The following is a 14,814-nucleotide window of genomic DNA, read 5'->3' as shown; positions in this document are numbered from 1 at the left end:
ACTTATCGATAGCATCGATTGTTTTCTTCCTTAATCTCAAGCAATACTGCACACTATTTTCGAGTGCTATACAGCACTACCAGCTTGCATACATTTGCATTTCACATCTAATAAAAGTTTAAGTTTAAGTTTCTGTTTAAAGTGTCTGCTTCAAGCGTCAACCAAATAACCCGCAAGAAATTATTTTCGAGAAATCGATAAGGTCCATTTGGCAAGCTGCAGCGCAATGTCGAGTGGCGATGCGGCTTCAGTGGACGAACTAGTCGAGCGCGTGGTGGAAGTTACCGCCTGCACAGCAGAGGAGGCCAAACACTACCTTGGCGCCTGTGCCAACGATGTAGCCGCAGCCGTTGCCTTGTTTTTTGAACAGGGTGGCAACAGCGCCGGCAATGGCGCTTCGACGTCCCGTACAGCAGCCGCTGAGAATGAAGAGGAAGTGCGTGCACCCATTGCGCCAGTACGGGAACAACTTCTCCTACCGGAAGACGATAATTTTTTCGCGTCTGGCAGCAGTAATACCAGTCGCTTATCCCGAGTAACGCAACGCGTTAAGGTTTGTCCTCTACGTGATTTCGCACGTGAGGGTGCCCTTATGGAGGAGCAGCTTCAAGCCACGGGAGTTTACTCAGATCCGAGCACACACCGCCGACGGCGAGAGCGTTCTGCTCAAATGGTTGTGGCTGGACAGGCCATGTCGCTACAAAGCCGCTCAAGCGGCAACTCATCATCCCGCCTTGGAGATCTTTTTCGGCCACCCACTGACCTGCTCTACTCAGGCTCGCTCGCGGCGGCGCGCGAATTCGCCAGCAAGCGAGAGAGATGGCTACTTGTCAATGTTCAAGGCGACAATTTTCAGTCGCAGACGATGAATCGCGATGTTTGGAGCGTCAAGGAGCTTAAACAGCTGGTACGACGTCAGTTCGTGCTCTGGCAGGTGGATAACGATAGCTCAGAGGGTCGGCGTTTTGTCGCCTTCTACCACTGTGCTAAGTTGCCCTATTTGTGCGTTATAGATCCACGCACCGGAGAAGAGGTCTGGCGCAGCCCAGAGCCCAATCAGCAAAATGTAATGCCCGACTTGCGACAATTTCTGCGGGATCATCGAGACTTTTCACTAGAGGAGGCGAGTACCTCAAAACGCGCAGCCATTCAAATTGATGACGACGACGATCAGGAAGACGGTGCCTCGTGCTCCTCTTCAACCGTTGGTACTCCTAAAAAGCGCGCCAAACTATTAGAACTCAGCGAGGAAGAACAGCTGGCGCTGGCTATCAAGAATTCTATGAATGAAAATGGCGGCGCTGTGGAAACCAAGAATGCCAATGCCAGCGACTGTGAGAGCCTAGAGGAGTTCGACGAAGACGAGCTCAAAGGCGCCGCCATTTCTTATGAAGCTCAACTGGGCTCGCAAGCGGAGGAACTAACTGCGTTGAAGCTGCGCCTCATTGACGCCGCAGGCAGCGAAGAGGTTATTCAATTGCGGTGGCCCTCTGATACCAAGCTAAAGACATTGCGTGTGTATATACGGCAATCGCACAAGCACATACCACTGGAGGGCTACAAGCTGATCTGTGCCTTTCCGCGCAAGTCGCTTGAAATGGAGCACAACGAAGCCACGCTAAAAGAACTGGGCTTACATCCCTCCGCTAATGTGCATCTCACGCTGGACGAGTAACTGTTTACATCGGCGATTTGCTATATTTATTTCACGTTATTTGTCTTATCCTTCTACTACACATGAATTAAATACCTACATATACTAAATTAATAATAAGGGAATAATAAATAAAATCATGAACATACGCTATAGTTCTATTTTAATGAATAAAGTCTTGATATAAGTTGTGTTCAGCAAAATTCAATTCACAAAATATGCCAATTCAAATAATTGTATTACGCGCCAATTGCAGTATGGCAACACTGCCAATGTTAAATGGCAGCGCTAAACACATGTTCTTGAGAAACATCTGGCAAGGGCACATATGCCCTTCTCAAGGCATTTAGATTCAATAGAAAGTTTTTAAATAAGTAAATTCAATATCTTAATAAATATTTGTATGTTTTAAAAATAGGCAATTATTTTAGCCTTACTGCACAATACAATATATAATACATGTAAAACTTGCTGAAAAGTAGCGCACACAAATTTCGACAATACTGAATACGCTAACACTAGAAGTTCATCAAATGCCGTTTAATCCCAAGCAGCAAAGTGGCCACGTAAAAAGTAAACGCCAGCATATGTACGCAAGTAAAGAATTTGTTTTGTGTAAATAAACACAAACCGAGTTAAAGTTTTGGTTCGTCAATAATAGAAATGCCTAGGCGGCAAGCTCCACAGCTGCTAAAGTTAAAATGTGTGACGTGAGCGGCGTTTAATATAAGTAGTAAAAACAACAATCCATTATCACTAGCCACACGCACAGCATGGACGAGAAACTAAAGTATTCGCTGCTGCGCGGCGAGCTGGTGGACACCCAAAGCATTTGGAACAGGTAATTGGTCCAGAGCTAGCTCAATTATTGAATTTCCTTTTCAAAATTCTGCATATTCGCAGGCATGAGAAACGCGTTTGGTTCATCACGCTCCTGACAGGCACTTGCATGCTGTACTCCACGCGCACAACGATGCCGCTGCTGGTGCCAGCCGTGGCGGCCGCACAAAAGTGGAGTAAAACCGATTCCGGCACTGTGCTCAGCTCATTTTTCTGGGGCTACACCCTGACCCAAGTGATGGGCGGCTATTTCAGCGATCGCTTCGGCGGGCAGCGTGTTATATTGTTTGCTGCACTCGGCTGGTCCATTATCACATTCCTAATGCCCACAATTATCTGGTCGGCAGCGTCAGTCAAGGGCTATGCGATACCCATCATTGTTACCGTTCGTATCCTTAATGGTGCCCTGCAGGGCGTACACTTTCCTAGCATGATTAGCCTGACTAGTCAGGTAGGTGCTTCCTTTAACATATTTATGTACTTTTATATATGTTGTGTTTTATTTTCGCTTGCAGAATTTATGTCAAAATGAGCGCAGTAGCTTCTTTGGTCTGCTCACATCCGGTTCGGCGATGGGCACGCTGCTGACGGGCATCATGGGCTCCTTTGTGCTGGACTACTTTGGCTGGTCGTATGTTTTCCGAGTCATCGGCTTGATGGGGTTCGCCTGGGCTCTGGTGTTGCGTTACTATGCAATGGCCGGCGAGCGCAATCGAATCATTAACATCTCCATGCCTGCACGACTGTGCGTCAATAAGGCGCCCGCGGAGTCATCTGTGCCCTGGCTGTGCTTCTTTAGCCGGCTGCCGTTTTGGGCGTGCGTGCTGACGCATGCCTGCGAGATGAACTGTTTCTTTGTGCTGCTCTCCTGGCTGCCAACATACTTTCACGATGGATTCCCCCATGCGAAAGGCTGGGTGGTTAACATGATACCATGGCTGGCACTGCCACCGTGCACATTTTTTGCCAAATACTTGACTACACGACTAATAGCCAGAGAATGGTCCACGACGACAGTGCGCAAACTTATACAGAGCTGTTGCTTTGCGGCGCAGAACGTGGCGCTTTTTATAATGAGCCGCACCACGAACTTTCACACTGCATTGATTTGTATGACTATCATCATTGGCGGCACGGGCTTTCACAACAATGCGGTGACTGTCAACCCCCAGGATTTGGCGCCATTGCATTCCGGTAGTGTTTTTGGCCTGATGAACACAGTAGGCGCCATACCTGGCTTTCTGGGTGTTTACCTAGCTGGGCACATACTGGAACTGACGCAGAGCTGGCCGATGGTTTTTAGTGCGGCGGCAGGCATCAACTTGATCGGCTGGATTATATTTCTGGTCTTTGGCTCCGCTGAGGCCATTGTATAATTTCTAATTACATTACATTCTCTTGACGATTTCCATGTGGGAAAAATATTTATTAAAATGTGTAGATAGTTTAGGAGGTTTAGTTTATGATTTCCATAAATCTGAGTATTTGAATAACAAACGCCAAATGATTATTTATTGTAATTAAAATTACTGTAATTTGTAGTTTTCATAATATCTGGTATTTATTCGATTTGGTTTTTTTTTGGAAGCAAAGTTATTTGCGTACTGAGCTTAACACCAAGCAACAGTTGGTATTTGACGGTCTGGCAACGCTGACATGCTGCAAGCAAATTGTGTCCCTCGCATTTTCATATTTAAGCTCGTATATTAATTGAGCAAAATGTCAGGCCGGCGTAAGGATATGTGGAAATTGTTGTACAGTTTGGTGAATCGCAACCAAGGCAACTTGTCAGCCGTATACAATGTGGTCGACGACATTCTCTGTCAGGATCCGAGCCTTATCAGCTGCTCGTCGGTGCGTGAGCTGAAAAACAAATTTCAGGACACATTCCTGCTCTGGCTTTTAAATAAACTCGCCGGATGTTTAAGTGAGTGTGCTGATGAAGGGTAAGTGGAGATCTGTTTTATTTAAATAAATATTAATCGATGTCATTAGAATGTGTTTGAAGAACGTGCAGCTACAGCAGAAACTGCTCGTGTCCTGTTGGTGCAATCATCCCAAGCTGTATGAAAGTCTTGTTGAGGCCTACGTACAGGCTCTGCAACAGCTATATGATCAAATGAGCGCCTTTGATTACACGCATCCCAACAAGAACTCGAAGGAGTTGCGCACTTTGCATTTGCACATCTTCTGCTGCGATGTCAGTGCTCTGCAGGAATTCGATGAGCAGTGTGCCTGTCAAGTCATCCAATTGCAGCTGGAACACTCGGATGCCTACGCCAAGTACCTATTGCTGGTGCTGCTGCAAGCACATCAGATTGGACGTGCCACACATAGCGAACTGTTTGCTGGAAGCCTGCAGCAGGCGCTACTAACGCTCAAAGAGTGCAATATGGATACCAAGCTCAACTGTCTGAGTTACTGTCATGCCGTGCTACAAGCACAGTCCATGGCAAGTTGGTCAAGCAACGTGAATGTTACATATTATGCGTCCATAACGCTACGGGCTGTGGTCCTAATGTGGTCCCTGTCCAGCCGCTGGCAAGCCAAATGCATGACGCAAACGCAACTGGAGCGTCTGGCCATACACACAGGGCAACTGCTGCAAGTATTCATGGAGCAACATATGACTGATCTTGATAGCCTTGAGCTATGCTGTCAACTATTGCATGAGGTGCTGAGGCTGCCTGCCAGCGACTGGCGTGGCGATCTTCTGCAGACGTTGTGCAGCTACTTGCAGCATCACATGTTGGAGGCCAATTTAGTTTTACCCCAAAACACGGCGCAGCTTGTGCTGCGTCAGTGGCGCGGTCAGCCCACGGCCCTGCTGTCTTTGCTTGCTGCGGTTGCTGCTAAGCAGCCTGCAATGCGTGACAAGATCTTGTTTAGCCTCAGCCGGAGTCTCGTTCAACTACTGACCAAAACGACACCCGAAGTGCTGCCTGAATTGCTGGCCGTGCTGCGTGCGTTAAAGCAAATAGAGCACCTTTTGCTGCTCGGTAAGCAACAAGAGCTGGTGGTTGCTAGCGATGAGGCGCTCAATGCCGCGCTGCTGTCGCAGCTGCCCCAGCACTACGAATTTTCACTGCAAGCAGATGCCAGCACCAATTGGAATCTTTTGAGTTTGCAGCTTTTGGAGGAATCACAGTGTTCAGACCAGCCGGAATTCGTAGAAATCTGTGCACTTCTACTGCAGTCCAGCTGCCTGCGGCTTCAATTGAAGCCGCACACACAACAACAGCTACTGGGCGTGCTGCAACGTACACTACAGTCAGAACATCAAGAAAAGAGGAGTCAGTGCTTACTTGCCCTGGCCACGCTTCGTCTGGAGACGCCTTCTAGCGCGCACACACAAGTGCAGAGCTTCTTTGCACAACAATACCTAGAACTGTTTAATTCCGAGCATCCAGAGATAACGGAGCTGATCTGCGAGCATCTGCCTCAGCTTTATGTGGCAGGTTACATAAAAGCCACACATTTGCAGCAGGCGCTACCAAAACTGAAACAAACAGAAGATGGTCACACGCTGGCGGCTGTTATGCGCTTGTTGCTTTGCACCCAACAGCCGGGATCGGCGCACGTCTTTAAGATCAGGGAACGCATTGTACTGCACTGTCTTAAGTGCGACGCACTGCCTGCCAGATTGCCTGGCATTTATTTGGGCACTTGCAAACCGAGCAGTATACCCGTTAAGCCGTTGCACAGCTCCAGCTTAACGGTCCTCGCCGAGTCAATTCTCTTTATGCCGAAATGCGCCTTCATTACACATCACTTGGATTTGGTCAACCTGGAGCCGTCACTCTGTCTGCGTCTGCTTAAGGAGGCGCCCGATCGGCAGTCTCTCAATGAACATAGCTTCGAGCGGCTAGTGCCAGTGCTAGCATCTCAATGCACAGATTTCATGCAGCAGTTGGCAACGCTAGTGCTCGATTGGATCGTGGGAACTCTATCTAAGCCCTTGGAGGAACAGACGGAGTCCGAGCAGCGAAAGCTGTTGTGTCTGGTCGCTTGCGCGGCACATAAGGACATCGATGAGCTCTGGCTCTTCCACTGGTTCAAAATGACCTTCTATTTTCTGATCCACACGCGCTCACTAGTCGCCCAGGAGGCGGTGCTCTCCGCATGTCAAATGTGCGCGCGCCATGGATTGCAAACGCTCACACTGTGGAACTGGTACAAGCGGGATGCGCTCGGTTTGGTTGTTCAGCTGGCGCTACATGCGTATTTAACAGAAGGTGTACGCTTTACGCGCTCACTTAGGGCGGTGAGTCCTAGAATATACATTGCAAAAGTACTTCTTTATCGTTGTTAATGTGTAATTTGCAGCTGACCAAGATGTTGGGCTTCTCGTGCGTGCAGGAGTTCACCTGTAAATATCACCGCCTTCTGACCGCTTTGGTTCTGCCCTATTGTATTAAGGAGCCACGCTGCAAGGGCGTCTTTGTACTTATTGCTAAACAGCTGCATAAGCCTGTTGCTTCGCTATTTTCCACGTCCTTTTTACGTCTCTATGCACACGTTTATCTCAGCGAACCGCCAGAGCTGGCCAATCGTTGCATTGAGTTGGTCGCCAGCTGCACGCAGTCCACTGTCCAGCAACTTATGAATGCCGACGTGAAGGTGAGCTTACAAAACTCGAAATGTACTTATGCAAACCCATATGCATGTCTATTTTTTTTTTTTAGCAAACCGTTGCCGAGCTGCTCATCTATTTTAATCGCAACCCGACCTTTGTGATGCGATCCTTCCAAAGCCTGTTGCAGCTCAGCATTGGCAACGAGAACCTATCCACCCAAGCTACAAATGCTCAGTTCTCCACGTTTATAGCGGAACGAATACTCGGTGTCATCACATACTTTGAGAGTTGCTTGTCTGAACCATCGTTCGAGAAGCCACTTAAAGAGGAAACACTGTATAGCCTGGGCCAGATACTGCGCTTTGTGGGCCCCCAACATGTCACACAATTTCGCTTTAAGATCATAGCGATGCTGAGTTTTGTGCATACACTACAAGAGCCGAGTCTGCAGCGCATTTGCCTGAAGATTTGGCACATCTTCCTGCATGTTGTGAATATACAGGAACTAGGTCCTTCCTTGGGACGCATTGTGGCCACACTGCAACCGCTGCTTGAGTACAGTGTGGAGCAGGTAAATGAGCTCTACGAGTTTGTCATTCTACGCAATGCTGCCATGCTCGGCAGCTTTATACAAGGTGCGTAGCTGATTCAAGCGCATCCTTTTCAGATTTGTATAACTTTCGTTATTATAGATTTATATTTCCTGGAACGCATGGAGCATGTATCGGCGCCAATACGTGAATGTATCAAGCGCCATACGGCCCAGCTATGTCTTGGCGGCGCTATTACAGGCGAGGAGGAGGCCCCACTGCTTGATCAATTGCGCTTTTTACATAAGCAAATCACAAACGAGTGCTTGCAGGTGCGCGTCTATGGGCTAGAGCATCTGGCCGAGCTGTTTGGCCGCCGTCGAATCCAACTGAATCACATGATACTGCACGAGCTGCCGATGGAACCGCTAATGGAGCAAATAGTCAATGTGCTAATGTCTGGCAGCCAGCACGACGATCGTTCACTGCAACTGGCCTCCGCCAAGTGCCTGGGAGAGTTGGGTGCCATCGATGCCAGTTATTTGCCCTCTAATTACAACTTTGCCGGTCCGCAGCAGCTGCCGCTGAGCGTTCTAACTGATGACTTTACGGTGCTGGCCTTAACGGCACTCTGTCGCGGTTATCAGTTCCAGCAGAAGACTAAGCACGTTGACAGCTTTTCGCTGGCCATACAGGAGACTCTCGCCGTTTGCGGAATTGCGCCCAAGGAGCAAAAGAAACTACAGCTTTGGCAATCCCTGCCGCTGCGAATGCGCGAGATCATGGAACCATTACTTAATTCCTGCTATACATGCTCTCAGCGCCCCAGCACGCTGACACAACAGCCACTCTTTGGCAGCCACTACACGCAGAACTCCTACGAGCTGTGGGCATTTCTCTGGGCTGCGCGACTTGTGGACTACGTGCAGTCCACGGAGACCCGGCATTTGCTGAGCTCATATAAGCCCTGCATAAGGCGCGACTCGAACATGTTGAGCACATTTTATCCTTATATCCTGTTGCATGCGCTTCTTGAGTGCAATGCAGAACAGCGTGGATACATTGAAGAGGAATTCCAGGCGGTGCTGCAGGCTAATGAAGAGCTTTCCCAGCGAGTAGCTACAGCAGCTAAGACACCTGGTGAACTAACGCCAACATCCAATAATACTGGCGGCTATAAGCTCTTCGAATCAAGAAAATATAGAGCTTCTACTAAGTCAGCTAATGATGGTCCCCAGGTGGGTTCCAGTGCTGAGGATCAATCACGTTTGGCTGGAAAACTATGCGCGGAGCTGTTGGATTTCCTACAGCGTTGGCTGCGCGAATGGCAGCGCTTACATGGGCTAAGCATGGCCGGCAAGCCTCCCCAAAATGTGGATGCCAATTATGGTGCCATCTATGAGTTCCTGCAGCAAATCGACAAGCTGCGCGTAGCACGCACCAGTTACAACTGTGGCGAGTATGCGCGAGCTCTGCGCTATCTGGAGGCCTATATAGAGGAGGGCGACAAGGCGGCTCGTTTGCTTGAACAGTTCACATTTCTAGTGGAGCTCTACGGGCGGCTGATGGACGCCGATTCGGTGGAGGGCGCAGTGCAGACCCGCAGCTACGATATGAGCGTCACACAGGAGATTCTAGTAAATCGTTTGGTCGAAAGACAGCAGGATATGATCACCTGCTATGAGCAACTGCTATCCAGCACGGAGCCACTGCAGCCAGAGCACATACGGGCCATCATCGATGCCTATTTGCGCATGGACACGCCCAAGACGGCGCTACTCATTGCCGATGGTCTTGCGCAGCGTCTGTCAGATCGGCATACGGATCAGTATTTCAACGAATGTAAGGCGGAACTGCTCTGGCGCTTAGGCAGCTACGATGAATTGGAGGAGATGCAGCTCCAGCAACAGCAGCAAAGTCGCTACAAACCCAACTGGCATGCCCAATGCGCCCAGGCCTGCCTGGCCCTAAGACATGCTGCGACCACCAAATTAGAGTTTGATTCGCTACTAGATAATATGCGCTGCTCAGTGCTGGAGCAGCTGCGCAGCTGTTCAGCCCTGCAGCAGCATTCCTATGCACATGCCTACGATGATGTGCTGAAGCTGCACATGCTGCGCGAGCTGCAGGGCTGCCAGCAGCTGGTGGATCAGCTATCAGCGCTTCAGCCGGATGACGAGCAGCAGCAGGCGCAGCTGATGCGCAGCTACTTTGCCGATTGGCAATCTAGGTTGCAGGTGCTACAGCCACAGCTGCGCGTGCTGGAGCCCATTTACAGCTTCCGTCGGAATTTACTGGCGGAGCTAAAGCGTCGTCTGGGCGAACGTTCACATCTGCAGGCCCAGCTACGAACGCAGCTGGCGCAGCTCTGGCTTAACAGCGCCCAGATTAATCGAAATGCAGGCCAGCTGCAGAGGGCTCATTTGTATTTGATGAAGGCCGAGGAGTACAAGCCAAGCCGACTATTTCTGGAGCGCGCCAAGCTGTTGTGGCAGAAGGGCGATCAGGTGCTGGCAATGAACTATCTGGAGGAACAACTTCTGGTCATTGGAAAGCAATGCGAGGGCAACATCAAACAGCTTAGCGGCGAGCAGCGCCAGCTTTACTTTGAGGGTAAATACCTGCAAGCCACGTACAATGCGGACTCAATGAACCTGTGCGCCGACGCCATACTCAAGTACTTCCAGGAGGCAATTGCGGTACAACGTCAATCGGAGCGCTGCTACGTGCAGCTGGCGCAATTTCTAGAGAAGATGCGAGAGGCGCGAGCCGTTGCAACAACCAATGCCCAGACGCGCGAAGATGAGGAGCTGCTGCTGCAAATCATGCTTAACTATGCTAAATCTTTGCGCTATGGCAGCGATCATGTCTATCAGTCCATGCCGCGCCTTATCAGTCTCTGGCTGGACACAGCTGCCACTGCTGTGGCAACCACTTCCCACGCCGAACTGGTGCGCAAAATGAATGATCTGCTGAACAACTGCTGCTCGGCGTTGACCACGGCCATGTTCTATACGGCGTACTCACAAATGCTGAGCCGCCTGTGCCATCCCTCGGCCGAAGTGTTTGCTGTGCTACGCAATGTGATCATCAAGCTGATTGGAGACTACCCGCAGCAGTCGCTCTGGATGCTGCTGCCCCATTTTAAGTCCGCTGCTGTCAATCGAGTCAAGCGTTGCAAGCTGATACTCACCGACGAGCGACTACAGAACTCCACGTTTCAGCGTTTATTGGGCGATTTTAATACCCTAACCGATCGGCTGATCTGCGTCACCAACAAGGAGGTGACACTTGATCGCAGCTATAAGCTTAGCGATCTGGACAAACGATTACCGCTGCTGTGCAGCCAGGCGAACTTCTCCAACATACTGCTGCCCTTTGAGAAATACATGCAGCCGACATTTAACATAAGCTCGGCGCAGGATAATACTCCTTCGCCCAGTCCTGGCGCCAGCACACTGCCAGCAAGCAATTGGTTTCCGTATCGACACATCTATATAACTGGTTTCCAGGAGAAGGTGCTCGTCTTACGCTCGGCAGCGCGGCCCAAAAAACTGACTATTCGCTGCAGTGATGGGCAGGACTATGATATCATGGTCAAGCCTAAGGACGACCTGCGTAAAGACGCTCGTCTAATGGAGTTCAATAGTCTAATGAAGCGCTACCTCCACCAGGACGCGCGTGCCCGCCAGCGTCGCCTGCACATACGCACATATGCCGTGCTGCCGTTTAATGAGGAATGTGGTTTGCTCGAATGGCTCCCAAATCTCAATTCGTATCGTGGGATATGCATTGCATTGTATATGCAGCGTGGACAAGTGATGAGCGGCCGACAACTGCAACAGCTGGCGGTGCCACAGATGGAGCCGATGGAGCGCAAGCGTGACGTGTTCCTGAAGCAGCTGTTGCCGGCTCATCCGCCCGTCTTTCAGGAGTGGCTGCTCCAGCGTTTTACCACGCCCCATAGCTGGTATGAGGCACGCAACTCGTATATACGCACCGTGGCCGTCATGTCCATGGTGGGCTACATACTAGGCCTAGGCGATCGACACGGTGAAAATATACTCTTCGATGAACGCAATGGTGATGCGGTCCACGTCGATTTCAATTGTTTATTCAATCAAGGCGAAGCATTTGCCTATCCCGAGGTGGTGCCATTTCGCCTTACCCACAACATGATTACGGCAATGGGGCCGCTGGGTGTCGAGGGCAGCTTCCGCAAGTGCTGTGAGATTACGCTGCGCCTTCTTAAGCAAGAGACCAAGACGCTCATGTCCATGCTGCGTCCATTTGTCTACGATTTGGGCGTCCAGAGTCGACTAACCGCAACGGCCAGCAGCAAGACCAAAAACGGTGCCGAACTGACCGATCCCAAGGTCACCAACGACGTGCAGCGCATTGCGGAGCGTCTGCAGGGACATGTGAGTAGTATTTTGACCCCTAACCAAGACAACTACTCAAATTCAACCCGTTTCCGCAGGTCAAGCGACAGCAGGCTAACAGCATACCCCTGTCCACAGAGGGACAGGTTAACTTCTTAATCAACGAGGCCACCAAAGTGGATAACCTCGCTTCCATGTACATTGGCTGGGGCGCTTTTCTTTAGTTCCTCAAGCAATCTCGTTTGAATGTCTTGTGTTCTTTGTATAGTTAATTATATATGTTTGTGTTTGATAAAAGTTTAGATAGTTATGCTTAAGTATTAAATATTTTCCATATATTTCAAATCTTTTTGGTTTCAGATCAGAAATTTATATTTATTATTTAAAAGAAAATGTGTCCAGTAAGATTTTTTTCTAGTCTTTATCGCATATTCATATTTTCCTGATCAGAAGAGTCATCAGATTTGAACCCTTTTTTTTTTTATATCTATGCCTAAAATCCTGCCGTTTCAAAACGGCATAACTCCGCACGGAGATTATATGACTACAGACTACAGACTACAGACTACAGACTACAGACTACAGACTACAGACTACAGACTACAGACTACAGACTACAGACTACAGACTACAGACTACAGACTACAGACTACAGACTACAGACTACAGACTACAGACTACAGACTACAGACTACAGACTACAGACTAGACTACAGACTACAGACAACAGACTACAGACTACAGACTACAGACTACAGACTACAGACTACAGACTACAGACTACAGACTACAGACTACAGACTACAGACTACAGACAACAGACTACAGACTACAGACTACAGACTACAGACTACAGACTACAGACTACAGACTACAGAGCCTGGAGTTATATCGTTTTGCCTGGAGTTATGTCGTTTTGGAACGTCATATCTCCTCCTGGAGCTATGTCGTTTTGGAACGTCATATCTCCTCCTGGAGTTATGTCGTTTCGGAACGTCATATCTCCTCGCGGAGTTATGTCGTTTTGGAACGTCATATCTAGAGACTACAGACTACAGACTACAGACTGCAGACTACAGACTACAGACTACAGCATACAGACTACAGACTACAGACTACAGACTACAGACTACAGACTACAGACTACAGACTACAGACTACAGACTACAGACAACAGACTACAGACTACAGACTACAGACTACAGACTACAGAGCCTGGAGTTATATCGTTTTGCCTGGAGTTATGTCGTTTTGGAACGTCATATCTCCTCCTGGAGTTATGACTACAGACTACAGACTACAGACTACAGACTACAGACTACAGACTACAGACTACAGACTACAGACTACAGACTACAGACTACAGACTACAGACTACAGACTACAGACTACAGACTACAGACTACAGACTACAGACTACAGACTACAGACTACAGACTACAGACAACAGACTACAGACTACAGACTACAGACTACAGACTACAGACTACAGACTACAGACTACAGACTACAGACTACAGACTACAGACTACAGACAACAGACTACAGACTACAGACTACAGACTACAGACTACAGACTACAGACTACAGACTACAGAGCCTGGAGTTATATCGTTTTGCCTGGAGTTATGTCGTTTTGGAACGTCATATCTCCTCCTGGAGCTATGTCGTTTTGGAACGTCATATCTCCTCCTGGAGTTATGTCGTTTCGGAACGTCATATCTCCTCGCGGAGTTATGTCGTTTTGGAACGTCATATCTAGAGACTACAGACTACAGACTACAGACTGCAGACTACAGACTACAGACTACAGTATACAGACTACAGACTACAGACTACAGACTACAGACTACAGACTACAGACTACAGACTACAGACTACAGACTACAGACAACAGACTACAGACTACAGACTACAGACTACAGACTACAGAGCCTGGAGTTATATCGTTTTGCCTGGAGTTATGTCGTTTTGGAACGTCATATCTCCTCCTGGAGTTATGACTACAGACTACAGACTACAGACTACAGACTACAGACTACAGACTACAGACTACAGACTACAGACTACAGACTACAGACTACAGACTACAGACTACAGACTACAGACTACAGACTACAGACTACAGACTACAGACTACAGACTACAGACTACAGACTACAGACTACAGACTACAGACTACAGACTACAGACTACAGACTACAGACTACAGACTACAGACTACAGACTACAGACTACAGACTACAGACTACAGACTACAGACTACAGACTACAGACTACAGACTACAGACTACAGACTACAGACTACAGACTACAGACTACAGACTACAGACTACAGACTACAGACTACAGACTACAGACTACAGACTACAGACTACAGACTACAGACTACAGACTACAGACTACAGACTACAGACTACAGACTACAGACTACAGACTACAGACTACAGACTACAGAGCCTGGAGTTATATCGTTTTGCCTGGAGTTATGTCGTTTTGGAACGTCATATCTCCTCCTGGAGCTATGTCGTTTTGGAACGTCATATCTCCTCCTGGAGTTATGTCGTTTTGGAACGTCATATCTCCTCCTGGAGTTATGTCGTTTCGGAACGTCATATCTCCTCGCGGAGTTATGTCGTTTTGGAACGTCATATCTCCTCCTGGAGCTATGTCGTTTTGGAACGTCATATCTCCTCCTGGAGTTATGTCGTTTCGGAACGTCATATCTCCTCGCGGAGTTATGTCGTTTTGGAACGTCATATCTAGAGACTACAGACTACAGACTACAGACTGCAGACTACAGACTACAGACTACAGTATACAGACTACAGA

General features: G+C 48.6%; 3 protein-coding genes across 5 annotated transcripts; all 3 read left to right on the top strand.

Moving 5' to 3' along the window:
• The first annotated feature begins 78 nt into the window (after positions 1 to 78).
• On the top strand, positions 79 to 1,789 carry LOC115759760 (UBX domain-containing protein 7). Its single transcript, XM_030700812.1, has one exon. It carries the CDS (start codon positions 227 to 229, stop codon positions 1,673 to 1,675), a length of 1,449 nt encoding a protein of 482 aa, XP_030556672.1. The 5' UTR covers positions 79 to 226; the 3' UTR covers positions 1,676 to 1,789.
• Positions 1,790 to 2,064: 275 nt separating this feature from the next.
• LOC115759809 (solute carrier family 17 member 9) lies at positions 2,065 to 3,995 on the top strand. Of its 3 annotated transcripts, none has more exons than XM_030700900.1 (4): positions 2,065 to 2,243; positions 2,316 to 2,495; positions 2,558 to 2,945; positions 3,010 to 3,995. In XM_030700900.1, the coding sequence occupies exons 2-4, from the start codon at positions 2,428 to 2,430 to the stop codon at positions 3,868 to 3,870; spliced, it is 1,317 nt and encodes a 438-aa protein (XP_030556760.1). In that variant the 5' UTR covers positions 2,065 to 2,243; positions 2,316 to 2,427; the 3' UTR covers positions 3,871 to 3,995. The 3 variants fall into 3 exon arrangements, with proteins under 3 accessions (XP_030556760.1, XP_030556759.1, XP_030556758.1); XM_030700899.1 differs by having other exon boundaries at positions 2,065 to 2,251; XM_030700898.1 differs by having other exon boundaries at positions 2,065 to 2,495.
• Positions 3,996 to 4,072: 77 nt separating this feature from the next.
• LOC115759808 (serine/threonine-protein kinase ATR) lies at positions 4,073 to 12,300 on the top strand. The gene is made up of 6 exons (XM_030700896.1): positions 4,073 to 4,440; positions 4,490 to 6,758; positions 6,821 to 7,114; positions 7,180 to 7,705; positions 7,763 to 12,021; positions 12,081 to 12,300. The coding sequence occupies exons 1-6, from the start codon at positions 4,214 to 4,216 to the stop codon at positions 12,204 to 12,206; spliced, it is 7,701 nt and encodes a 2,566-aa protein (XP_030556756.1). The 5' UTR covers positions 4,073 to 4,213; the 3' UTR covers positions 12,207 to 12,300.
• Positions 12,301 to 14,814: the final 2,514 nt, after the last annotated feature.

This window comes from Drosophila novamexicana, unplaced genomic scaffold (genome assembly GCF_003285875.2).
Source record: "Drosophila novamexicana strain 15010-1031.04,08,12 unplaced genomic scaffold, DnovRS2.1 tig00000387-arrow-pilon, whole genome shotgun sequence".
Lineage (NCBI taxonomy): Eukaryota > Metazoa > Arthropoda > Insecta > Diptera > Drosophilidae > Drosophila > Drosophila novamexicana.
This window is presented reverse-complemented; position numbering and strand designations above follow the sequence as displayed.